This window comes from Delphinus delphis, chromosome 3 (genome assembly GCF_949987515.2).
Source record: "Delphinus delphis chromosome 3, mDelDel1.2, whole genome shotgun sequence".
NCBI lineage: Eukaryota > Metazoa > Chordata > Mammalia > Artiodactyla > Delphinidae > Delphinus > Delphinus delphis.
In genome coordinates, this window is record NC_082685.1 from 50,417,321 (window position 1) to 50,444,299 (window position 26,979).

Consider the following 26,979-nt stretch of genomic DNA (forward strand, 5'->3'; position numbering starts at 1 on the left):
AAAACGTGGTCCTTGGCCCAGTGTCGGTCCACAACAAGATAAAGAGCTTGTACCAGAATATGAATCATTCACATCACTAATCCACTGTATAGTTCAGCTGACTTTTTTTTTTTTTTTTTTTTTGCGGTACGCGGGCCTCTCACTGCTGCGGCCTCTCCCGTTGCGGAGCACAGGCTCCGGACGCGCAGGCTCAGCGACCATGGCTCACGGGCCCAACCACTCCGCAGCATGTGGGATCTTCCCGGACCGGGGCGCGAACCCGTGTCCCCTGCATCGGCAGGCGGACTCTCAACCACTGCGCCACTAGGGAAGCCCTCAGCTGACACTTTTATTTTCCATAGCAAGACTTTCTCGATGGATGAAGCAGTGCACTGATTCTGGCTTGAGCTCCTTATCTTGTCACGGACCATTAGCAAACAGTTCAGGGATCCGTTATTTTGAGTAGTACAGCGATAGACCTCACTTTGGGAGATGCTGACTGAAGGAATTGGGTCAGGGAACAGGGGTTAGCCTGGCAGCGTTTCTACCCCCATTTTCCTGCCGTCCAGTCTCAGAATCCCATGATGGAGAAAGAGCCTTAACAGAGCCTCCCTCTTGACATACAAGTTCATTAACATTAACCGAGAACTTTCTAGTGCCTGACACTATTCCAGGCACTTTGCATGCTTCCTCATTTAATCTTCACCTTAACCGTATCAGCTGAAAACTATTATCGTCATTTCCCAGCTAAGGAAACTGAGCTCCATATGGAGGAAGCAACTAGTGCAAGGTTGTTCGCTAGCAAGTAGCAGAACCAGAGTTCACCCCTGACTGTCTGACTGAAGACCCCCACTCTTAACCACCATGTTATCTGGACTCCCAATAGCAATGGTTCTCACCCATGTGGGCCAATGTGGGCTTTATCCTATTGTCAGAGACTTCTTGAAACAGAAATGACCCTTTAGCCAATCTAAAAACCATCACTGTTCGTAAATGTTTCCTTCTGTGTAAGCTATCATCTATCTAATATGCATCTATTAAAAAAAGTTTCCACATATAGAGTGTCATGTGTGGTCCCTGTCCTCACATGGGGCTTATAATTCAGTGAGGAATTAGCTGGCTACAAGCTTTTATTTGAAAATAGTAACAGCACCAACCTCGTGTCCCCATGCCTGCCATCACGGTCAGTCCTGTTATGTATTTAAACACTGCCTCAACCCCTTCTCAACATTTTCTATTCTGCCCTGAGATCCCACTTCCTCTAATTATTTTCAGGAGTTGAGAATTCTGCAACTTTGAGTTAAATGAGGACATGGTCTGTTTAATGCCAGAACATCCAGCCACAAGGTGAAAACTTCATCCAGTTATCCTGCCCTTTCAATTCCAAACACGCAGATGTTTAGAAACTTCTGAAAGCTTGATTTAAAAAAAATAATAATTTGCTTTCCAAATTCAAAGAGCAACTGGGAAAAGCATCCTAAGGAGGGGATATATGAGACTATCAATGCAGACAAGAAAGCAGGCGTTCAGGAGTTGTCAGGTTAGATCCTGAGACAGAAGTGACAAAACAAAGTCACACTTGGTCACCATCATTCCTTCCCATAATAAAGTCATCTCTGCACATGAACTCTCAGATGGCTGTCACACCAGTCCTGATTAAATGTGCCTTTCCCTACTTGATGGTCAAATCCGTGAAGAACATAGGTGCCGCCTAGGTCTCTTGCTTTTTCATTTTTTCACTAATTCCATAGGTATTTATTGAGTATCTACTGTAAGCCAGGCATGGTGATAGGCCCTAGAATTACAGCAGTGAACATGAATGGCACGGTCCCTGCCCATGACCTCATGCCCTCAGTCTCTTTTGGTGGGAAGGGCATGAATCAAATGCCCCTGATGTAAAACTGACCCTGGGACGGGGGCTTCAGAGGTGCATAGGAGAGCAGATGATGGAGGAATTGCTCCATTCAGGAAGCACAGAGAATAATTTCTTGAGCAGTTAATAATAGAGCTGAAGCAGGAGGTAGGTAAGGAGAGGAGAGGGAGGCACCTTCCAGGCAGAGGCAATGCCGTGGACAAAGCCCCTGAGGTTGGGAAGTTGCACCAGAGAACAGGCGATGGAACGAAGGCCAAAGTGGCTGGAATGCTGATCCCAGGGGATGTGTAGTACCAGCAAGATGCAGGTGACAAGGCAGCCAGGTTACGGCCATCACAGACCTTGCTAGGGAATTTGCTCTTTCTCCCAAGAGCAATGCAAACCCTTTCTTCTCTGCTCTGGTCATTTTTTGAAACAGCTCTTCTTTGCTCAGTAGCTCAATGTTCTGCACCCAAGACAGGATATACACCAAGGCAGAAAAGCTGCCAGCACAACATAGAAAACTCCTGGTGGATAGGACAAGTTTACATTCCAGAAACCAGTGGCATTTGGTCAGTGTGGCCATGTTGCCCTCTAGCCCTTGACTGCCACTGTTTTGATACATGTCAGGGCATGGCCTCCATGGAGCTCCTCCAGTATCAAGGTGTCCTCCCTCCAAGGTGAATCCTCCCATGAGTGATTGAATTGTTTGGAGGGTCATAGAACCTGACAGCTCCCTGTTACACAAAGGAAAAGATAAGCTTCCGATTAGTCCTGGGGCTGGAGGAAGCCAAGATCGAGTGTACCTGTCAGAACTACTAACGGCATATAAATCATTACCTCAATTTTCCATGCAAGAATTGGGCCAGAGAGAGAGAAAGCAAGGACTGAGGTTGTGTAGCAGTGCAGAACCATATCAAAGAGCTCTCGCTTGGCACCTTAACAGGATTTGCTCTGCTATCCATGCAGAGAGAACAGGGCCCCATGCCCAGAGGAACGACAGAGACAAATGCCCACTGGCTCTAGGAAGGGGCGAGTTGTTTCCCTGGCATTTCCTAAGGCTTCTATTGCTAATCTAGCAATAGCCGCCACCAAAGGTTTCCCAGACTCTAAAGGGGAGCGAGTTTGGTACTGTGCTTGTTCTCTGTGTGTTCCTAGATTTCCCGATTGTGTAATCACCATAATCATCATTGCTATTGTTGCCTTTCTTGCATTTTCCTTTCTCGCATTCACTGGGCAGAAATCTCTGAGAGTTAGGGGCCAACAGTGGCTAACCTGCTCTCTTATCATCCAGGATATCAGTGTATTTCTTGGGGGGAGAAAAAAAGAGCATAAAACTGAAAAATGAATGAAGGACAGGAAGTCAGAAGATGTTCAATACAGATTTAAAAGTTGAAATCGATTGGGCAGTGCCCAAAGCCTCACTGCATTTCATGTCCATAAAATACCAAGTAGCTCGCAAAACATGAGAGCCTGGAAGATTCCAGGTGGAGAAGCCCCAGCACAGAGTAAACTCAAACTACTGACTTCTACCACAGACCTCAAGAAACACTCTTTTGTGTTTCATCTGGGCTACTCTAGACAGAGTGAGCAAAACTGTGGGGGAGCTGCTTCATTCTCCAGGATAGACAGAGTTAAATCCGGTTCCCAGGGCTTTTGAAAGGGACTTTGGTCAGTGGCAGTTGTGTGAAAAGGGGGCCAGGTATTTGTCCAGCCCAGATATTCCTGCTGCCAATAACGGAGGAGCCTTTCTTCTTTTCCACCCTTTGCGTATTTTAAAGAGAAGCAGATCTTCAAAATTACAACATAACCTGAAATGTGTTGGCTGACAGTTAAAATTCCCTGGGACCTAGAAGAGAAATGCGGTATATTTTATGTGAACAAACCCAAAATGAGTCAAGACAGTACACAAAGAGATACGGGAGCTGAAGGAACAAGTCATATGGATACAGTAAAACAAAAGAATTGCCTGTTTGTTCTGAAGGTGTGAGCAAAATATCCTCATTGCCAGGAGAAACGTGAGGCCAACTTCTTTCCACTTAACCTCTGGTAGGGGAGGAAAGCCCACAGTGGGAACCATTCTGGGGAAGAGTCTAGTGTAGCGGTTAACAGACTTTAAAGGAACAGCTCTGGATTCAAATCCCAGCTCTGTCTTTGTATGGCTTTGGGGCTTCTACTTAAGCTCTCAAAGTATCAGTTTTATCATCAATCAAGTACCTATATCATAGGACTTGTTATCAGAAAAACAATACTAACACAGTGTCCAGCTTTTAGTAGTGACCATTCCATAATAGGTAACTAGCTCCAGTTTGGAAATCAAGAAGTCTCAGAACAGAGAGACAACTGGTAGACCCCAGCTGCTGCTTTTGGATAGAAGCATACAGTTCTGTGAGGATAGGTAAGAGGGAAGAGACTTCTAACTTGATCCTATGGTTAGAGTTTATTTGCCTAAGACATATCAACCCTAATGTTTAAGACTCTTTAGTGAATGACACATCTCTGGCCTAAAAGAAATTCCCATTAAAGATTCTGTTTTTCTTTTTTTTTAATTAATTAATTTATTTATTTTTGGTTGTTTGGGTCTTCATTTCCGTGCGAGGGCTTTCTCCAGTTGCGGCGAGCGGGGGCCACTCTTCATTGCAGTGCGCGGGCCTCTCACTGTCGCGGCCTCTCTTGTTGCGGAGCACAGGCTCCAGGCACGCAGGCTCAGTAGTTGTGGTGCACGGGCCTAGTTGCTCCGCGGCATGTGGGGTCCTCCCAGACCAGGGCTCGAGCCCGTGTCCCCTGCATTAGCAGGCAGATTCTGAACCACTGCGCCACTAGGGAAGCCCCCCATTAAAGATTCTTAATGAAACTCTGTAAGCAAAGATTAGGAGATACTGGAAAATAAATCATCAATTTGAATCTCTCTGGATAAGTTGAAGTAAGTGTGTTCCCACAGTGCCAGACCTGTGTTTGAAGGACCAGTGAACTTTCAAGTTCTCCCTGAGCTAAGAAACTTTATGTGCCTTAGTAGTAACTCCTTTGTAGGGAAGAAGCTGCAGCCACGTCTCAGGTGAGCGGCCTAAGGGGTGGTAGCATCAAGAACTGCCTGTAAAGTTGTTCAAAGTTGACCCAGGGGACTTCCCTGGTGGCGCAGTGGTTGAGAGTCCACCTGCCGATGCAGGGGACACGGGTTCGTGCCCCGGTCCGGGAGAATCCCAGATGCCGCGGAGTGGCTGGGCCATGGCCGCTGGGCCTGCGCGTCCGGAGCCTGTGCTCCGCAACGGGAGAGGCCACAACAGTGAGAGGCCCACGTACCGCCAAAAAAAAAAAAAAAAAGTTGACCCAGGACTCTGGTTGCGAATCTTCCTTTAGTTTCTCCGCCTCAGCCTCTAACCGTCAGTCATCAGAAATGCAGTATTTTCTGCCTAGGTCAGAGGATCCACTGTCAGACGTTAGACTCTCTGCCTTTATTTTCTATTAGCAATAAAGAGAAACATTCCAAGCAGGTCACTTCCTTAAATAAAAACAACCAAAAGAAGTTCTCTTGATATTTTCTCCTTTGTCTTGATCATTAAAAAAAATTCTATTTTTCTCTTCCAGCACAAGCTCGTTACCAACCTGTCTAACATTTGCAAATTCAAATACAACACTGGATATCAAAATTGACTTTCCAGAAATTTTCCCCTTAATTGGTCTGTTTTTTTTTTTTTTTTTTAATATAAAAAGCATTCTGCCAGCATCTGTGGTGAGATAGATTCTGGAAAAACAATGTGCCAGGCCAGATGATCAGGTAGAATTACATCGCTCTCTATTTCTGTTTGATAACAGCACTGTGCCTTTGCATAATTTTTACTGATTATCGGAGGGAAAAAGCCGTAACTCAGGCAGATGAGCTTTACTGGCATTGGTCCCTCCTGGGGAAGAAAAAAAAAAGTATGATCAGAAGCATTTGCAAGTGCCGTATATGTTGAGAGATTGAAATTCCAAACAGTCTGTAAACTTAGCTCGCCTAAATCTGCAACCTTAAAAAATGAAAATGCCTCTCTGTATTTGGTGTCACAACGCAAGAGCTGGTTTGTCTCCTTTTCTATACTTCAAGACAAAAGAAATTGCATGCCTGTAAATATATCTAGAATAGAATGTCACTTTAAATGAAAGAGTTCTCATGAAGGAAAAATAAATCGTTGGGGAGAGTCTTGAGTCAGACTCCTTCCAAGACTTGGAAATTAACAAGAAGTTAAATGAACACTCCAAACTGAACAGCTGCCTATACTGCTTACATAGGAAGGGAGCTTTGTCCTCCACCTTCATTTGTTTGCATGCTGTACCATAGTATGGTTTCCATTTTCCCTAGCTGTCCTTAATTATCTCAGTTTCTACTAGTGGTTTCCCCTGTCAGGAGGGATAATGTAACTTTCATCTGTAATGTTTGGATGAACTCTGCTTACCCTTTCTGTGTCTTTCAAGGCATGCCCCCACTCCAGCAGTATCCTAGTTGAGAAGCTATTCTTTTGCCTCCAATTCTAGACTCTCCTCCCCTCTCTGGGAGGGTCCACAGAAATCCATTGAGCCCACTCCCTAAGCAAATCTAGATCTTCTCTGACTCAATCATTATGAGATTTGGGAATATTTAGTCCTAACTTTCACGTACTCCGAACAGCTTCAGACACCTGCCAGTATCAAGGGCCACTTGTATCATTTGATCCTTGTTCAGCATCAAACCCAACGCTTTAAAACAAACAAACAAACAAACAATAATCAGTGCTTTGCCTTTTGAGGACTTGAAGACAAGCATCTTACTACATAATCTTCTTCCCCTGGGAAATTTACATCCCTTGCCTCCTTGGACATCTCCCATTGTGAGAACTGCAGCAAATAATTTTCCTCCTTTGTGTCTTTCTTTTTGTCACATTCTTACTTGTCAATCAACAAATTGCCCCCTGCCAGGCTCCAGCAGCCTGGATTCCTTCTTTACCACTTACATTCTCCTTTTGTGTTTAGAAAAAGAGCCCATTATTTTTCTCTTAACCTCCAGTGAAATCTTCCCCTTATTCCCTCCCTTTGTTTTGCTTATCATTTAAATTAATTCTCGGTCCAACAGTGCCCATCTGCACCTGCCTTGATTCTCTGCATTTTCCCCTTTAACCATTAGAGTCACGTGCTCCTTTTCTGATCACACCAGGATAAGGAAATGGGATTTAAATAGCTGTAGCAGGTAATACTATAGAAGAAAAGCCTTACTATAGTAAGGATCTCAGCTAGTCAGGTCGGTAGATTTATGCTCTCCAGGCTGGATAGGGCTTCCTGTCAGAGCTGTGCCTCTATGTTCTCATCTGAGAAATGAGGTTTACCACCACTTACCGTCCCTGCTTTGTACGGTGGTTGTGAGGATTAGGTGAGAGCATATAGCAGCCCTCTGGAAGCATTAGGTACTATTAACGATTATAGGAAGCAAATGTAAAAGACACAATCCCACACTTTTTGGGGTTTGGAAGCTGCGGCCATACATGGGTGAGAGAGACGCAGTCAGTGACCATTCAGGGGTCCCAGCTCTCTACAGTGGGCCCCCCTGATTTGCAGGGGGTATATTTCAAGAGCTGCCAGTGGATGGCCAAAACTGCAGGTAGTACAGAGCCCTAAATATATTGATACTATGTTTTTTCCTATGCATACGTACCTGTGGTAAAGTTTAACTTATAAATTAGGCACAGTAAGAGGATATCTGAATTGCCAGCATCACTCCTCTTATGCTTTAGGCCTATTACTAAGTAAAATAAGGCTTACTTGAATGCAAGCACTGCGATACCTCGACAGTCAATTTGATAACCGAGAGGACTACTACGTGACTCACGGGCAGCGTATGGACAGAGGGGTGAGTCACGTCTGCTAGATTTCATCACGCTACTCAGAACAACGTGCAACTTAAAACTTAAGAATTGTTTGTTTCTGGAATTTTCCATTTAATATTTTTGACTGTAGCTGCCTACAGTTAATTGAAACTACGGAAAGCAAAACCACGGGTAAAGGGGGAACTACTCTTTGTTTATGCAAATAACTCTGTGAAAAGGCAGGTGAAATAGCATTGAACAACCTAAGGACAGAGCCTATCTCATTTGTTGTCTTATTCCCAAGACCCAGACTTGCGCTTTACACAAAGTAGGTTACCTATAAATAATTGAAATCAACATATTATTAATCACCTAATGGCCAGATACGATGATGGTCACCTTCAAAGATTACTGTGTTCCCCAAAGTCTGGGCTATATGTTTCTCTTGGTACAAGACAGCTTTAAGTAACTGTCTTTGAATCACATAACTGAAGTTTTTCTCTTTTTATTTCTTTTTAAAATTGTTCCGATTACAGGAAGCCCAAAGTCTTACTTTGAGTTAATATTGTGTTAACCCGTCTAATAACACTTATACATCTTAATTTTTTTAAACTGAGAGCTGGCCTTAAGCTCTGAGTCCTTTCAAGTGACCGTATCTGTCTAGAATGGAAGAACATTTTTTCGTTGTATTTATTTTTATAACATTCTTCTGGTTTTTTGGCAGTTCATTGAAAACTAGTTTTTCATGTATTGCTGTGATGTAAAGATCCCTATCAAAACTAATGGAGTTTATAAAAAGCAGATTCATTTAAAGAAAATATTAAGTAAATAATAGTCTGGGTAAATAGATAAGGTAAAAAAACTTGAAGAGGATGCTAAAAGAACTGAGGTTTGACAAGCACTAGGCTAATTTCCCTGCGGCTATTTGGGAGCTTTTTAAAAATCAAGATACCCAAGCCCAACTGAGTTTGAATCTCAAAGTGTGAACCTGGGCAATCCGTATTTTCTTTTTCTCTTTAACAGCTCTCAGGTGGTTCTGATGAAAAAAGCAGTCTGGGACTCTCTGAATGAGAAAGTGTCCAATTTTCGTCACATAAAAAAGTTTTTAAATTCAATCAACAAACATTTGTGGAGTGTCTATTATGTGTAATGCTCTGTGTGTTGGGTGCTGGTGAGAAAATGGAAAACACTATGGAAGCAGACCCTACCACTACGGAGCTTACATTCTAGTAGAAGCTCATAAATATGGTGTTCCCTGAGTTTTTGCCTGCTTAAGAATTTTGCTTCTATGCTAAATCACAGCCCGAAAGAATATAAAATCTTTATAACTTTGTGGACACTGTTTGGTTCTGTTTCTGACGTGGGGTTTACTGTGGAGAGAAGTCTGAAACCAGCCTTATTTTTACCTCTTATAAATTTGACTCATTTTTAAAGCTCTGTATAACCCATAAATCTTCTTTATACTTGAAGTGAAATAACTTCACCGGAGTATGCCTTGGTATTAACTCTCATCACTTTTTGTTGGTATACTGTACCCTTTCAATCCTTGCAGTCTTGGATTTAACTCTTTGTTGCAGGCATTTTTAAAAAACATATTTTAAGTATTTTTTCCTGTTCACTTCTTTTGGTCTCTTCATGACGAACGATAATACATACATTGGATCCTCTTTCTTTTCTGAAAATATAATCTGCTTTCCACTGATTTTTATGTCTTAGTACTTTTCCACTTTGTTTTGTGTCATTTCCTCATGCTTATAAACCGTGTTGATAACTATATTTTTCAGATTTTTCTCTGTGTTTTACTGTTCTTCCTTCAAAGCAGTTTATCTCTCTATAATTGTTTTATTTTCTCTTTCAATTCCTTCCCAAGTTCAGCTAGCTTGTTTCTTACCTATATCCATCACTACCATGTAAAAGAACCTTCCAATTATTCTTCCTACATTCACTCACTCTCTTCCCCCTCACATTTCACAATCTGATAACCACATTGCACTTCGTATGATGTTTTTAAATTATAGATCAGATCATTCATTACCCTATTAAGAGCCTCAGATATTTTCCCCTATCACCTAGAACGAATTCCAAAGTCCTTATCATTACTTACAAGGCCCTGTTATTGACCCCTGCCTACAAATTATGTGATGAGTTTCTTGTGTGATTGGACTCTTCGTTTTGTCTTGTCAATTTGTGAGCTGCTTTTGGAAAAAGATGATTCCATAGCCATAGTATACCAGTAGCGCCTTGCATCTAGTAAGTGCTCAACAAATATCGCTTGGAAATAGTTACATTAACTCTTCCAAGTGTTAGAATATCTTACTGTAAGTTAGACCTTGACAAAGGAAGATAGAAGATCCCCAGGATATTCTAATGAAGAGTCTTAAAAGTATCAAGATTTTAGATTCCCTGGTGTGATAGAAAAAGTATGGGCTGTGAATTCAGATTATGTTTGAATCCTGCCTCTGCTGATCCTGAAAAAGGGTCAGTAAAGTGGGCAATTTTGCACAGGATAGATTCCAAAGTCATCCCATAAAAATATCCTTGAAGAATCCCTTAAATTACCCATATGATATAGCGTACATAGTTTTTTTTATAAACTCTGTACAAAATGATATTCACACGTAAATATGCATAATATAAAGAATAATGTACAATATAAAGCTATACCCCAAATGTGGAAGGCCATTTATGAAAAAATAGACTTCTTTAAACCTTAGTAGCTCATTCAGCACATCAAGATGCTGGGAGATGATATCCGTACGGATCTGCCTGAGGAAAGAGCAGATCCACTGCCCACATGTCACACTTACTTGGGTGCCTCCAACCATTGAATGGAATGCAGTTGCAACAGTCAACATTATTCAAATGTGTTTCCTTCCTTTTCTTTTTTCTGGCTTATGCTAAGCATAGGTACTTGAATCCACATACTAATGCATACGTGATGCAGTTCAGTATATAATTATTCCTAGATGAAGGGCAAAATAAGTCCTTAATAGAATGTGAGGTAGGTGGGAATGAGGTAGAGTAATTTGAAGTTCAACTACAGTGATTTTAAATGAAATGCAGATGTGTCCTGTTTTCCCTCTGTATGATTAGTTTTCCCTTCCTTTTCACTGTGAGCCTCAGAACCTTATGGTTTTTAAAGAGGTCCTCTGCTTTGCCTGTTTGAGAAAATAATTCATATTTCTTCCTTCAGGAAGAAAAAAAATTAATGGAGCTTATAATCCTATGAGTCAACCTTAAAGGCTATAAGGTCCACCCCGTCACCCTTCCTTCTCCACCCCATCATTATAAAGGCTCCCATTTCACAAAACCAGGGGGCAAAGAAGAGGTCAGGAGTGAGTGAGGAAATGGATGACAACCTTGAAAACTTGAGGGGGACAGAAAGGGTGTAGAGTTCTAAGAGGACAAAGCACAGAGCTAGTGCACGTGGAGAGCAAATTCAACCATTCGTGTGTAGAATGTGGAAAGACAAAGTGAATGTGTAAAAAAGACCCCAGGGTCTTAGTGAATAATAACATAAACGTGTCAGTTAAAACTCGACCAGGAGTAAGTCATCCAAAATAGTATGTTGTTCCAGAAGAAGTAATGACCAAATCTTATCCAGTTCAGGATACACTCTTAGTCTAATACAGTTTAATGAGCTAGTCTGAAAAACACGTGATTGCCGCGTAAGATTGACAGGCACACGGGGAGAGAGTGTATAAGAGAGTTAAAGCAGTGGATTCATTGCTTGAAGAAGATTGAAAGGCAATTATAACAGCATTCCAAACAAAATAAAATTTCTATCCAGGGAATAGTGACCAATTGTGCTTTACTCTCTTTGAACAAGAGACTGTTAGAAGTCTAAATTATTAGCACTAGGAACTCAAGTTAGGAAATGATTCCAAGAAGGCTGTCAAAACAGTGCCAATTTGAAGAAGGAAGCTAGAATTTAGAACTCTTCAAAGTATCAGATTATTCTCCACTGGATTGTGTGTATACACGGTATGAGGAATGGGGCGAGTTCTGGAGCGATCGGGATCAAGGAAGGCTTAGGGAAGGGGGATAGATGGAAATGGGGTGAAAAAGGGGAGCATTGTAGGAAAAGGTGTGGAGGTGATTGTGAATGCAGCATGTTCAAGGGCAGGGATGAGACTTCCCTAGAAGGGTCTGACTATGTCTTTCTTTCTCCCTACTGTGTTTCCCTTTCTGCTTGTCCCCTTCTCTCCTTTCTGATAGTGCTGCATGTTTAGTTTGAAAGTGGGACGGAGTCAGCGCTAGAGTGACTCACTGAAGGCCATGTTCAGACTGGTAAACAGACAGAGTTAACTTTTATTGGCAAAGAGAGAAGAGAGGGCCTGACATGAAGAGAGAAGCAGTTTAAGAAGCCAGGTGGCCCCTAAGAGAGACAGACACAGAGCCAGAAAGACAAAGTAAAGTTCCCCCCCCCAAGGCCCCTGTTCCATTTCACATCCTCCGTTTTTGGTCCTGGTAAGCTGCAAGATTTTTCTCTCCTACAATAATCCTTTTGTTTTTTAAGTTGTTTTTGTTTTTGTTTTAAGTAAGTTTGAGAAGGTTTCTGTTTCTTGGCCTTTAAAGAGTCCAGACTAGAATAGAACTTCCCTCTGCCCCCAGCCTGCTTTTTTCTCTCTTTCCCCGTTCCCATCCCTGGAGGCTTGCCATCCTTTTTTCTTTATAGTCCTGTGTGCAGCTGCTTTTCTCAAACACTCTTTTCTCTTCTTTGTCCCATTCCTGCACCTCTGTTCTTGGCCCGTTCCTGCTTTCTCTCCTTGGAACTAGCAAACCTTCTCCTGGAGAGTTATGTCTTCCCCCGCCCATTTCACGTGACAACTTTATTTGCCAGGATCATTACATTTCAAATTCAGCCCCGCCACTGGGGAACGGAGGATTTAAGGTACCTCCCACCCTCCAGCCAAACTTCAGAACACTGTCATTGTCTTCTCCATATACCTAGCACATTCACCCGTCTGCTGAGCCATCATCTTCATTATGCAGGAAAATGCCATTATCCAGAATCCACAATTCATTAGATTCCTACATTCACATACATACTCTTTCCTATTCCTGCATTTCACTTTTAAGAGAAAAGGATAAACCCTAGGGAAGAGAACTGAGGAAATCACATTCACGTTCAAAGTAGTTAGTAGAAAAGGTTTGACTTGACATTAACTTATTTGAAAGAAAACCTGGAAATTTTAGTTGACGCTGCAATATGGACTATGATAAAAGTAAATCCGTTTTAAGCTGTCTGAGTAGAAAGCACACGTCTTGTACCGTATAGAAGAATACACGTCCTTCTGTGTTCCGAACTCTGGTAGATTGTGTTCAGTAAGGCAAAGCGTCAGTAGAGGTGACCCAGCCCTGACCACTGGTGAGGAGTAAAGATTGGAGGCTAAGTCTTGGTCTAATTGAATGGAGAGTGGGATGGGTTGAGGTCTGTCCTCAAAAATCTGGAGGGCTTTTGCATAGAGGAAGGGGTAGACTGGCTCTCTGTCAAGCCAGGGAACTAACAGGTGGACAGTTAAGCAAAGCAGATCTAAATTCAAAGGAATGAGGAAGCCATTGCCGATTTAGAGCTACTTATGCTTTCCCAGGAAGAGTCCAGTGCAGGCTGAAGAATCCTGAGAATCCCGCCCTGGCTGGACATGAGAGGCAAGGATTTCCCTTCTTTTTTCTTTTACATTACAAAACTAATACAGGGTTATAGCAACAAGTCAGGTAGTGCTATATCGTGACCCCACATGTTAAGGTAACTCATGTTACTAGTTTGGTGTGTGTCCTTCCGTACCTTTCTCTATGTCTACACAAACATGTATTAACCTTAATGGATGGATTTGATTTTGTTTTGTTTCTACAAACTCAAGATCATACTATACACACTACTCTGCTCAGTAATATAAACATCCCTCCTGGTCATTCATCTTCTTTGAAGTAGCTGCCGATATTCTAAAGTGTGGGTATACTATGACTTATTAAACCAGTCCCCTATTCATAGACAGTCACCTTATTTCCAGATTTTGTTACAATGTCATTGTAACTAACAGTGCTGCAATAAATGATCTCAAACATCTATCATCATAAACCAATGTTTAGTTTTTATAGGATAGTTTCCATTAAGGTAGGTTTTGCTAAGTCAAAAGATGTGCACATTATGTATTTTAATAGCTACTTCCAGATCACCTTCTGAAAATCTTGTTGCATTCATACTCCCACCAGCAAGTACCCATTTCCTCATACTATCTCCAGGATAGAATGTGATCAGTCATTGTAATTTTTGCACATCCCAGTAGAGATACTACTGAGAAGGGAGGGTAGGATAGTGCTTAAGGATAAGGGTTCTCTTGGCCAGAACACCCAAGTGCCTATCTGAGCTCCAGCAAGCACTAGCTGTGTGACTTTAAGCTGAGACACGTTACTGCCTTGTATTTTAGTTACATTTATTTGTAAAAAGAGGTATGGTATGAATACCTACCTCATAAAATTGTTTTGTGTATTAAATGAATTAATCGTTAGAAAAGGCTTAGAACAGTAGTTGCATATACTAAAATTTGTATAAGATGAAAGATTAATAAGATTAATCTTCTATAAGATTAAAGATTTAAAAATTTTGTATCTCCTTGACTACTAATAAGGTTGGGCGTATTTCTATATATTTCTTGGTGATTTCCTTCTAGCTTTTTCTAAATATTCTGTCCATGTCCTTTTGCCCATATTTTTACTGAGTTGTCTTTTTATCAATTGGGGGGAACTTTTTTATATATTACAAATAGTAACCCTTTCCTGTCATTTTTACCTTCCATCAATTGTTACCTTTTAATCCATTTATTAAAATCAGAGGTTTTTAGAAAAATATTAACAGAAAAACCTCAGTCAGTATAGAACTCTAAAAATAATTTTAAACTCGTATAATCTCATACTCCAACCATGGCTAAGAGTCTGTTGTACGGAAGCTCCTCCATTTACCCCCTCCAATTCACTGACTCTCAGCCTTTGCTGTACATATCGGTCATCCACAGGCTTTCCAAGCACTAGTACTTGGGTTTCACCTCCCAGGCATTCTGACTTAACAACACTCCCCAACACCACCACCCAGTGGTGGGGCCCAGGCATCAGTTTTCAATAAGAAGCCTCATTTGATTCTAATGTGCACCCAGGGATGGGAACCAGACGATGCAATCCTGAAAAGTCACTTTGCTCCTAAATCAGAATGTCACTGGTAACCACTACCACCATAGTAGGCAGAACTGACACAGCTTAGTTCTGTATATAGCTTTGTTCCTACCTATGTGAGGCCGTGTTTCAAAGGTCTTAGAGATTCATCTCTGTGTACACCCACACCTTTTTAGTGTAATGACTTCTTTAATGTAAAGACACTGATGACTTCTTAGTGTAATAACTTCCAACTCTAAGATTCTTTAAGTTTATATCAAATTTATACTTATCTTCTTAGATCTGTATAAGCCGCAGTAGTGAATGACAGAATACAGTGTGATACTCCTGAGGTCTTGTTGATCCTTGATCATCAAAGATTCAGCGATATTTATCCTCATTGTTAATAGGAGAAAGCGTGTGGGCAGATTTCAGAAAAACTTACATCAAGAACAGTTAAAAAATAAAACTAAAACAATTTTTGTGATTAATCCTAACCAGTCTTAAACCACTGCCTCTTCCCATCCCATCCCCTTCCCCACCTATAAACGTTAATTGAAATTTTCCTCTACTGTGATATTTTAAGATGTCTCCTTTTTTCCTGTAGAATTACACAATGTGAAACATCAAGGGAAATAACAGGAAAGGCAGTGAACATGCCTTTCAGAATGCAGGGAAACACGCTTTGAGAAATAGCAATGTTGGCAGAAAATGGAAGTGTCTGGGAGAAAAAAACAAGATAAAACTGGCAGAATTACAGGCTGCTGCATGGGCTGGTAATTAGAGAGTGAGTTCATCTTCTGAGGGAAAGATATTTTTCCTCTCTTTTCTGTAGAGAGGCCAAAAGGAGTCAAAGACACAGAGAGCATGAAATTGTTAGTCTGCCATAAAAACCATCTTTGATGTGTTGGGTTTAAAAAAATATGTATTAATTCCCCAGGTATTTTTTTTTTGGGTTGTGTGTTATTCTTGTAGCTGGCAATAAGGGATAAGTCTCTGAGAGATAGATAGATAGATAGATAGATAGATAGATAGATAGATAGATAAATAGATAGATGGATGATCGATCTTTCCTATATTTTATGAATATATAAAGACTTTTTAAACCAGAAGATCTTTATGGACTGAAACTTTTTGCTGCCTATTGTGGAAGTTAATACTGGGTTTCTTTTATCCACCTTTGATTTAGACTATTTCCAGAAAGGTTTCCTTAAGAACTGGATTTTTCAGTCTCAGAACTGTTGACATTCGGGGCCGGATAATTCTTTTTTTTTTTTTTAACATCTTTATTGGAGTATAATTGCTTTACAATGGTGTGTTAGCTTCTTCTGCTTGATAACAAAGTGAATCAGTTATTCATAGACATATATCCCCACATCTCTGGGCCGGATAATTCTTTGCGGCTAGAGGCTGTCCTGTACCTCGTAGGGCTTTTAGCATCATCCTTGGCCTCTACTCAGTAGTATAGGCCCCATTGTGACAATCAAAAATATCTCCAGACATTGCCAGATGGCCCCCAGTGAAAAGCAATGCTTCTGGCTCTGCTTTTGGAGTTGAGGGAGCCGTCACTTCTCCAAAAAGCAATGGACCTAACTCCCCAATCTAAATTAGAGCCCCTGTTTCATTTCATGAAAGAATATTTTTTCCTCTCTTGAAACAATACACATCTCTTTACAGCATCAGCGACAGTGTGTAACAATGTGTCTACCTCAAGTCATTAACGTCTTTCTTCCCTATTAGACTTTAAGTGCTGCAACTAATCTGCTTTGTTCACACTGTACACGTACTGCCCAGAGCAGTGACTGACACTTAATGTGTGTCAAAGAATATAATCCTAAGATATTCAAGACCCTGAAGCACAAAGCCTGATTTGGTCCAAAGGGGTTTTTCCTCTCAGGCTTATTGCAATCTATTTGACAAAGCCAGTAAAAGAAGAACTCAGGGACATATTGAGGCTGTTGAAGGGTGTGATCCAGGAAATCTAAAAATTATATTATTTGGATGGGATTCACTGGGGGTTTGGCGGGGTGGTGTTGAGTGGCAGTTTCATTCTGGAAACAACAGCTCTGATATGTCTCTGTAAACTGGAGCCAACCTCTCACTCCTGCTTTCTGAGCTCCATCCACCGTTGATCCATGGAGGAAACAAGTGTTCTGACCAGGGTGAGGCTTAATGCCCCATTAATTCTCCGAGAGAACATGCCCCAGGACCAGGAGAGATGGGCCTAGGGAAGATGAACCTCAATACAGACAGCAGAAGAGGCCTTTAAAGGCTTCTTTTCATGTTCTTAAAAAATGGAATTGAGATGCATATTTTTTAAATGAAAAATGACTGGCATTCTTCCCACTGAAAATGGGAAGTAATTTAATTTGTGAGTGGTTTATTTTATTTGACAGTCTTTGTACATACTCGATTTGGTTTGTTACACTGAATTACCCTCTGATAATGGGTATACAGAGTGCCAGACTGTGCCCCCCAGGTTGGTTTGATAATTGGATGAACGACCATATTGTACAAGGTTTTCATGACAGTGTGGACAGAAGCTATTAGGAAAACTCCCAACCAGAAAAGCCCTCCACGTTTTTTCCCAACAAAGTTAATTGCTACCCAATGCCGAGTCATTCCGCTGGCCACTTCTCCTGAGCATTGCTAAGTTCTATAATCATGACTGAAATCCCTAGGGTGGATGGAAGGGATTCCTAAACCCCCACAGCCTATAGAAAAATTCGGAAAATCTTCCCTAGGCAGTCTCTCAGAACGGACCATTTTTTCAACAACTGAACGTTAATGTGAAGGATTCTAGTGATAACTACCATAGGGGCTCGAGCCAGATGGTCAAGTTCAAAGGTAGCTCCACCTCCAAGTACCTGTATGACCTCGAGCAAGTTTCACCCCTTCATTTGCCTCAGGATCCAAACCTGTAAAGTGGGAACAATATTAGTATCCACCTCTTAAGGTCAATGTGAAGATTCAATAACATGGTATACACACAGTATACATACAGCTTAGCACAATTCGGCAAAAGTAAGCTCTCCGGAAAGGTCTCTTTGGTAGATGGTATGTATCAGGCCATGTGCTAAGTTTTCTCAACAGAGGTACAGAGAGCTGCTATACCTCTAACATTGTGGAAGGGAGCCTTGAAATGGAGAAAGATGAAGTAACAAGCCCAGGGCCACATGGTTGGTAAATAGACCAGCCACGATTCAAGCCCAGGTCTGCGTGACTCTAAAAACTCTTTAACACCATGCAACTTCACATTTTGTGCTTGTGTGCCCACTAGAAGAATTTCGAAAAGCCACACAGCTTCCTGAGCATTTTTAAGTAGGCAAATAATCACTTCCATCAGAATGTGAAATACTTCCAGAGGATGTGATTTCAGGAGTATTTTAAACATAGGCAGTTTAAAATAAAACTGTTATATCACCTTTTTAATGCGTCCCATGGAATTTAAATACCATTGTAACTGGATACCCATCAATGTCCATTAAAAGAATAATGAACAGGTTCTTTAAAAGTCAGAACTTTCTGTTGTTCCTTTTTCTTCTTTAATTACGTATTTTTCACTGCGCTTCCCCCAAATAAATGTTAAATGCTTCTTTTTGTCATTTCTACAATGAAAAATAGGTAGTTTTTTTCCCCTCCCTATGACTGTATGACTGTAAGAGTTTAAAATTCTCTTGTGGATTTAATTGTCTCTAAAATTATTAATAGAACACAGTTGACCAAAACAACATAAAACATGCAATTCTGACAAATTGTGATTAAACATAAGAAGTCAAATTTGATTAGAAATTCATATTATAAGGAGCTGAGGGCGGGGCATTTGTGGGGCTTTGATTAAAGGTGTCGTCTGCTTGTCCCTCCCTGAAGTGTTTATACCTTGGATAGCGCCCCACAGTAAGATTCAGGATGGGGAAGGTTTGTTTCTTTTCCAAATGTGAGAAGGAGAACCTAGGCTGTGGGTATGTCCCGACATGATTTGATTTTAAGAAGGAAATTATATTAAGTTAGAGATGGGGAAGTGGTTTCCTTTAAAACTGTTCCAGATAGCTCTTGGGAAGTCATAACATTCTCCTGTTTGAAGACAGCTGCTCTGCACCGCTAAGCTGGGTTGCTTTGGAACAGGGATATTTATAGCAGGACCCCACTGGCTCTCCCATCTTCAAGATGACTCACTCCCTCTTCCTTGGCAATGAAGTCTGGATGCTCTTTAGCTATTGGCTTTATCCCAAACCTACAGTCATTATCGTTGGAGAGTCACAGAGGATATTTTTTGAAGGAAGCCCAGGAGAGGCAAGGTGGCAAACTTGAAGTGAGGCTGAAATCTGGAACTTTCTACCCTTTCCTCCATTGGAAATGGTCTAGAGACCATTTAGGGCCTCTGGATGGAATGGTATTATCACCCCAGATTCCCCACCAGGCCTTGAACCTGTGGTCCCAGAGCACCAGGGTCAGGGTTTCCCTGCACCAAGGGAAAGGTGGACAGCTCCTACCTGTTTCTTTTCTAGATCAAACAAACATGGTTTCAGCTTCCCAAAAGGGCTGGTTGTGAACAAGAAGGGGTGGGTAGGGGGTTGTGTATTCTCTGGCCCCACTAAGCTTTATAAGGATACTCTGTGTGGTAACTGCCCAGCACGTAGTAAATGCTTAATGAATGTTTATGGAAGGTTTTATCTGGGGCCAGTGTGTGGTCATAACATTCCTACGTGAACTTCCTAACTGATGACATGGAACCCCCGTAACACCAGGCCTGAATATGTCCTGTCAGTCTCAATATAGAGTAATCTCAGTTATTGGGGAAAGCAGTGGGGAGCATCTGTTGAATACTGACAAGAAGATAGGGAGCAAGCATGAATTTAAATTGATAGCAGTTTCTGGGCTTCCCTGGTGGCGCAGTGGTTAAGAGTCCGCCTGCCGATGCAGGGGACACGGGTTCGTGCCCTGGTCCGGGAAGATCCCACGTGCCGCAGAGCGGCTGGGCCCGTGAGCCATGGCTGCTGAGCCTGCACGTCCAGAGCCTGTGCTCCGCAACGGGAGAGGCCACAACAGTGAGAGGCCCACGTACCGCAAAAAAAAAAAAAAAAAAAAAAATTGATAGCAGTTTCTTCAAATTTCATGTTGATTATGTTGATTGTACTTAATATTCCAAGGGTATTCACATGTTTGTCTGCTGAACTCAATCAGATTTGACCCAGAGTTGCAAAATAGCTGAAATCCATTCACATCCTTGTACTGATGGACACCTCTCTCCTTTCTTCTCCATGGCTCCATCTTCTTTCTTTTCTTGAGCTCCTGTCCGGCCATCTCTTCTCTCTCAGACTCTTGCCTTGAATCCGTCAACTTACAGGGGCACTGGATGTTGCCACGGTGAGCACAGCTGTTGTTTTTCCTCTGTAAAGAGCCCTCACCTCTAGCCTCTCTCCCTGCTGTGCATTTTCTCAGGTGTCGTTTAAAGTGGGGTCCTCAGGGGCTTCCGGGATTCTGCTCCTCTTTCATCATATGTCTCTGAAGGGGGCTTCGTGACCCGCCAACACCTGCTTAGGCGCCGTGGAAGACTGTGACGCATCACCCCTGTGGTCACCAAACGAGCCAAATGACAGCGACATTCATTTTGTTAGTAAATGGGTTCTGAGAGGTGACAGATGATCTTATATTTCCCAAGGGGAGAGGCAGGAAAGATAATGAGAAAGTCTTGAAGGGAGAAAAACTGAAAGAGAGGTGGGGAGAGGGAAGGGAAAGAGAGCAAGGAGAAGGGGATTTCTTAACACGGAGGGGGATCCATATTGGGCAGCTCCCTGCATCTCCCTCAGTCTTCTTCATCCCCACAGTTACCCCTGTGATCCAGCCCTGACTACTTATCCTATATCTCCTACCACTTTCCTTCCCTGCTCACTGCTCTCCAGCCACAAAGGATCCTCACTGTTCCTCCTACCCTCTAAGCACATTCCAACCTCGGGGCCTTTGCACTTGCTGTTTCCTCTGCCTGGAATGCTCTTCCCAGAAAGCCACATGGCTGGCGCCCTCCCTCCATTCAGCTCTCTGCTCAAGCGTCATCCCCTGAGGGAGGCCTTCCATCCTCACCCCACCTCACATAGCATGACGTCCATCCTGCACGCCCTCACCCAGCTCAGGTTTTCTTCATGTCTGATATAGAGGAGGGATTGATTCCATGTTTTGAGTGAATAACAAAAATCGCTGACTGCCCCCCATGCCCAGAAACGCACAGAATCACACACTTGCACGCATGCGCTTTGCTCCGTCCCCTCCGAGCTCTGCACACGCCGGTCCCTCTGACCAGAGCACAGCTTCCTCCCCTCCCCGCCCCCAACTTCTGCCTGGTGGATTCCCACAAACCCTTCACCTCCTGCTCGCTTACTAGTCCTGTCCTTTTTGAGGTCCCCCTTGAGCTCCCCAAGCAGACACGGGGCCCGTTTGGCTGACACTGTCCCGGGCAGTGCACCTGCTCTGAGACATCCACGTGCGTACTTATCTCTCCCACACACCTGAGGGTGATCCTCCAAGCCCAGAGGACAGAGCAGCTAAGGGCTTAGACTCCAGAGTCGGGAGTGCCAGGCATGAGTATGAGCTGTGTGACTTTATACAGATTGCTTAACTTTTCTGGCCTCTGTTTCCTCGTCTGTGCAGCAGAGATCATATTATCCACCAAGCTAAATGATAGGATACTGTTGAGGATTCACTGATGAATTACTTAACATTATGAGCGGTCAGCTGGGTCGGAGGATGGCGAGTGGAGGGTGTGCTATGCGAGGTGGGGTGAGCGTGGAGGGCCTCTCTCGGGGGGTGATCACTGAACAGAGCCCTGAGTGATGTGAGGGAGGGAGCCACGGGGTGCTCTGGGCTCCTCTCATCCACTAACACCCCAGCTGAGACACGTCTCTGTAAGCCCCGTGGCAGGTTAGACTCTGAGGCTGCTCTCTTGGGCCCTGGGACATTATCCGGCTGATACTCTAACATGATGCATATCATCTTGCCAACCAGGCCAGGGTGCTCGTCCTTCAGAATCAGGCTCCGGGCGATGAGCAGAAACTGAATCAAGGTCAGGGAGGAGTATGAGGCACCTGAGGGAAGGCCATGAATTCCGGCATTGTAGTCCAGAACCACCTGTACCCTGTGAGGGCCGAGGGCTGACCCCCACTCTCATTCGCAAGCACAATGCAGCATCAGCCTTGTCTCAGGGATGAGTCTAGGCCCACGGCCACTGCCAAGATATCTCAGAAAAGAGGGTTTGAACTACCATTTAAAGGTCCTGGTTTGATCCTGGAGTTTGCCTGGTTCTGTGGAGAATGACTCAGGCACCTGCTGTTGGGGGGCAGAGGAAGGGAAGCTCTGGGATGAGTGGCAGAAACCCAGGCTGTGTTGACAACCCCAACTGGGTGACCATAGACGTGGCATGTCCCCTCTCGGGCTCCTGATTTCCTCCTCTGCAGAACTTAGGAACTATCTGGGCCACTTAGTCTCAAAGTTTCCTTAACCACAGAAATAGTTATTTAAGCAAGATATTGATTGAGAATCCAAACATATTACCAGGAATGATGAAGAGGGTAAGGCCTAGACACCATGGCCTCCCACTCTGCCCCCCCGCAAAACACACACTTACACACACGACAGCCTTGAAAGAGGCTTTCATGGCCCTTCCAAGATTCAGTGTTCCGTGATTCAGTGTCACATGCATATGGCACAAGCCTTTCAAACTGTTAGGCTGAACCACGTGAAATTACTGAGCTTTGACAATTTTTGACTTGCAGAGATGACATTCTCATATTTCAGCCTAAGGGTTTCATTTGTAACCGTGGTTACGTGTGCTCACGCAGGAACCAAATTGTCCAAGTTGAGCCCCTCATCTTCCTCTCTGTGTGACATCGGACAGGATACTTCACCTTTCCTGTAAAACGGCAAACAAGGAGTCTTCCTTGTGAGGTCGGCTACTGAGAGGGCTGAAGGGCAGGGGTGCTGTAACGCAGTGACTGCTACTACAGGAAGCCCTCCATGATCTTACGGGGAAAGCCGAACTCAAGGAACTGTGTCCCACTCTTCTCCCTGCCTGGCCCCAAGAAGAGTAGTAGAAAACACAGTCCCATCAGGGTTTCTTCACTGGTCATCCTGTCCAGCTTGAACTGCCTTTCCTCCCTCTTCCTTCTTGTGAGGGGTGTCACTGGGCAGTGGATAGCCTTGACCTGGGCATGGGAATGGTGTTGGCATATCATGAGTGACGTTCATCCCCTGCCTTATCTGGGCAAACCATTAGCACTCCCTCCTCAGATACCTACCCGGAGCTTCCCCATAAAGTGCCACATCATGCAATATGTCAGCCTGGATTAGCACGCAGCCCCATCACATTAAACTGAAACTCTGGGCTGGCAGTTACCGCTTGGTAATGCCTCTTTATCCTGGCTGTCATGCTCCCTTCCCTGCCACCAGAGCCACGGGAAGCCTCTGGGGACAGTGCGTGGTAATGAAGGAGGCCCAGGGAAGAGTTGAGGAAAAGCCACAGGAAGTCCTCACAGATTCCATTTCTTCCACAGCCCTGGGGAGCCTGCTTTGAGCTCTACTACCTTGCGGGGCTGGGCAGAGCTCAAAAGCTCCAGGTGGGGAGTTCCTTTATGACAAACCGCGAGAGCAGGCGTGTGTCTCTGAAAGCACACATGAACACCTACAGCACCAAACTGAGATTTCTAGAGGCAGCTTAACCACAGAATTCTATGGCTACCACTACCATTATTACTACCAATAATCCTATTGATTCCATAAATTCTATGGGCACTGTACTCGTATCCCTTACAGAGCATTTATCACATCGTACCATGCATGCTCTTTGAGTGTGGTGTGATACAGTGGAAAAAGCACTAGATTTGCAGTCAGATAGACTCTGGGATCAAATTCTGGCTATGCCTCCTATAGCTGGGCAACTCTGGGCCAGTGACTTAGCTTCTCTGAGCCTGAGTTTTCTCTTTGTAGTAGTACTTTGTATTACTAGTATCTATTTCACAGAGTTGTTGAAACAGTTACTGAGATGGTGTATGAAGAATGTTTGACGCAGAGTCAATGCCCAATAAATATTTGCAGGAGAGTTCCTAAGGGCAAAGGTACTTTTCTTATCCATTACAAAGCCTTAACTCAGACACACCCTCATTTGGCATTCGATAGTATATCACCATCCTTTTCAAAGTTCTGCTTCATTCATCCTCTAACTTGTTCTCCAGTGTACATCAGAAATGATCTCATCAAAACTTTGAACCTGATCATATCAAAATCATTGGAAATCTTCTGATTTCTTCCCATTTCTCTTAGGATGATGGCAAAAATCTTTCCTGGGGCCTGCCTCTTACCTCCCCTGTCACTTCATCTTCCACCATGGTTCTCATCACTCTCTGTCTCAACTACATTGACCCATCGATCTTTCATTCTTGCCTTACCCTCACCACGGGGCCTTTGCACACGCTCTTTCCGCTGAACGGAGCATTCTTCCTTCCCCTCCTGGCCCAGTAAACCCCTTCTCATACTTTAAGCAACCAATTCTTACTTCCTCAGCAAAACTTCTCCAGACCTCCCTGACCAGGTGAAATCCTTCTTAATGCTATTTCCTCTCCTTTTGTACTTACTACAAATAAAATGTACTTACTACATTTTATTATGAGATGATTTTGTACCTACCTCTACCAACTGGACCAGCCATATGAAGGCAGGACCTGTGTCTGGTTTTGCTCACCAGTTGAACCCCCCAGGACCTTGTACAGAGCTCAAGCAAATGTTGCTGAAAGGGTGAGTGGGAGGTTGAACTGAAGGGCAAATCATCTCAACAGATCCAAACCTTCTTGATAAGTAGGGCACAGTGAGTATTTCAGATAATATAACCAGAGCCCAGAAGGGGCAGGATAATTGCCCGAGGTCACACAGCCTGTCAGTGAGGGGCGAATCTGTGGTCAGAACCCAGGGCTCCTAGTTCTTGCCATTCCTGGGCTTGTACTATAGAACCATTATCCAGAACAGGGTGGAGGGCTCTCAAAGACTTTCCCTCCCATCCCACTGCTGCTCTTCAGAGGACCCCTGGCTCTTCCTACATCCGCATCTCAAGCTCCCCTGGTTTCCAGGATATCACTGCCACATTTGCATAGAATTCTGTGATTCCTCTGAATTGTTCATTTAACTTAAAAACTACCTCAAAATCCTTCAAGACTGAGCTGGGAGAATTCTGTTTTCTAAAAGGTTATATTGTTGAGGTGACTGCACTCCACAAAATTTAACCTTTGTTTCCGCCTTCTTCCCCTCACCCACTGGGTTGACAGAAATCCAGAATTTGAAGTCTTGATCGACCACCTGCTATCAAATCAGGGCTCAGCTGCAAGAGATGACTTCCCTGAAAAGCAAACAGCTTTTGGTGCTTTTATTTTCTCATTTCTGTTAAAGGGCCCGTGTTTTGTGTTTGTTGCGTTGTGTTTTAGTCTGTCTCCTCTGAGGCGTTAGTTTTCCCACTACTTTCTCAGGAGCCAGGTCACCCAGGTGTAGGCAGAAGTGCCCTTGAATTCAACGAGGGAATAAGAACAGAGGTTGGTCTTTGTTCCCATTTGCCAGGAAGAGCTTCTTGTGTGCAAAACTATATTTAACTGCCTGATTCTCTGACCCATGGGGAAGGTAACATTTACTCACGTATTCTTACTCACTCACTTAACAAATATTTACTGATTATCCTTCATATACCAAAAGATGACTATATAATTTATTGTCCAAATGAGGACAGTTTTGATGTGCAAGTGGACACTGCCTTGTTGGTACTCCAAGACAACAGGTTAAACCAAGGATGTCAATGGGTGCCCTATATATTAATGGCTGAATTTGGGGTACTAGAAATTTGGGTGGTTATATGCTTTCCCAAAATTCCCTTAAGGATTGAGGATAAAGCCAGGATGGGGTCTAGACCTCCAAAGCCATGAAGGACAAATTTTAATCTCAGTTGAACTAGACGTTTCTAAAATTTTCCTACAACTTCCTTTCAAAAATAGATTTCATGGGGCTTCCCTGGTGGTGCAGTGGTTGAGAGTCCGCCTACCAATGCAGGGGACATGGGTTCGTGCCACGGTCCGGGAGGATCCCACATGCCGCGGGGCGGCTGGGCCCGTGAGCCATGGCCGCTGAGCCTGTGCATCCGGAGCCTGTGCTCCGCAACGGGAGAGGCCACAACAGTGAGAGGCCCGCGTAACGCAAAAAAAAAAAAAAAAAAGAAAAAGATTTCATGGTTAAAAAACAAACAATCTGGAACAACAGCTCTGGAAGCTAATGACCCCACAGTGGATTCTACGTTCCCCTGAGATGAGGCCACTTTGAGGGCCACTTGAAAAACATCTTAGAATCTATAAAGGATGAAATTGCCCATCAGGGCTAAAGGATGGTGACATTTTTGAGGAAGGAATAAAACTAAAAGGAACCAAAGGGAATAGGAACAACATGTAATTTATCAATCTCCTTTTCCAGCTCAGAGCTCCATTGACGTAGTCATGATTTTGTATATGATAATAAAGGACATAAACATGCACACTCTTTTCCTAGTAAAGAGCTCTGGGTTCTGAAGTGATTTGTTTCCCTTGCATTCCAGGTGCCTGTCCTGAGACCCATGGACCTGATGGTGGAGGCCACCCCGCGAAGAGTATTTGCCAACGCACACACATATCACATCAACTCCATATCAGTCAACAGTGACTATGAAACCTACATGTCAGCTGATGACCTGAGGATTAACCTATGGAACTTTGAAATAACCAATCAAAGTTTTAGTATCCTTTCTTTGGGGCCAATAACCAGTTGGCTTGAATCAAGAGTATTCAGGTATGAGCAAGCTTGGGGGAAAGTGGAATAGAAAGGGCAATCACAATTGAAGACCTAGAACTTGTGAAGAACTGTTCCCTTTTAAATTACATTGGCATCTGTGATACTCATTCGTCTAAACAAAGTTAAGGAAGTACTGAATTACAAGTAGTGGACCAGGGCTACCTCTGGATTAAAACTCTGAGTCAATCCCTTCATGCAGAGGCATTTATGGGTCATGAATTACAAACTAGATTTGACTTTATCAACTATAAGACCAGACCTTAGAGTTCAGTGTAGGGTTCCTTCCTCTTGTTAATGGATTCACAAATGGCCTATATGGACATTATGGACCACAGGTACACAGGA

At 43.2% G+C, this 26,979-nt stretch overlaps 1 protein-coding gene across 2 annotated transcripts in view; it reads left to right on the plus strand.

Annotated features, from left to right (window-relative positions):
* PPP2R2B (protein phosphatase 2 regulatory subunit Bbeta) overlaps positions 1-26,979 on the plus strand; it is a 431,534-nt gene that overhangs the window by 342,668 nt on the left and 61,887 nt on the right. For both annotated transcript variants that reach the window (XM_060008592.1, XM_060008593.1), the window contains one exon: positions 26,402-26,579. In XM_060008592.1, the coding sequence (XP_059864575.1) occupies positions 26,402-26,579 (178 nt within the window). The remainder of the gene's footprint in view (positions 1-26,401; positions 26,580-26,979) is intronic.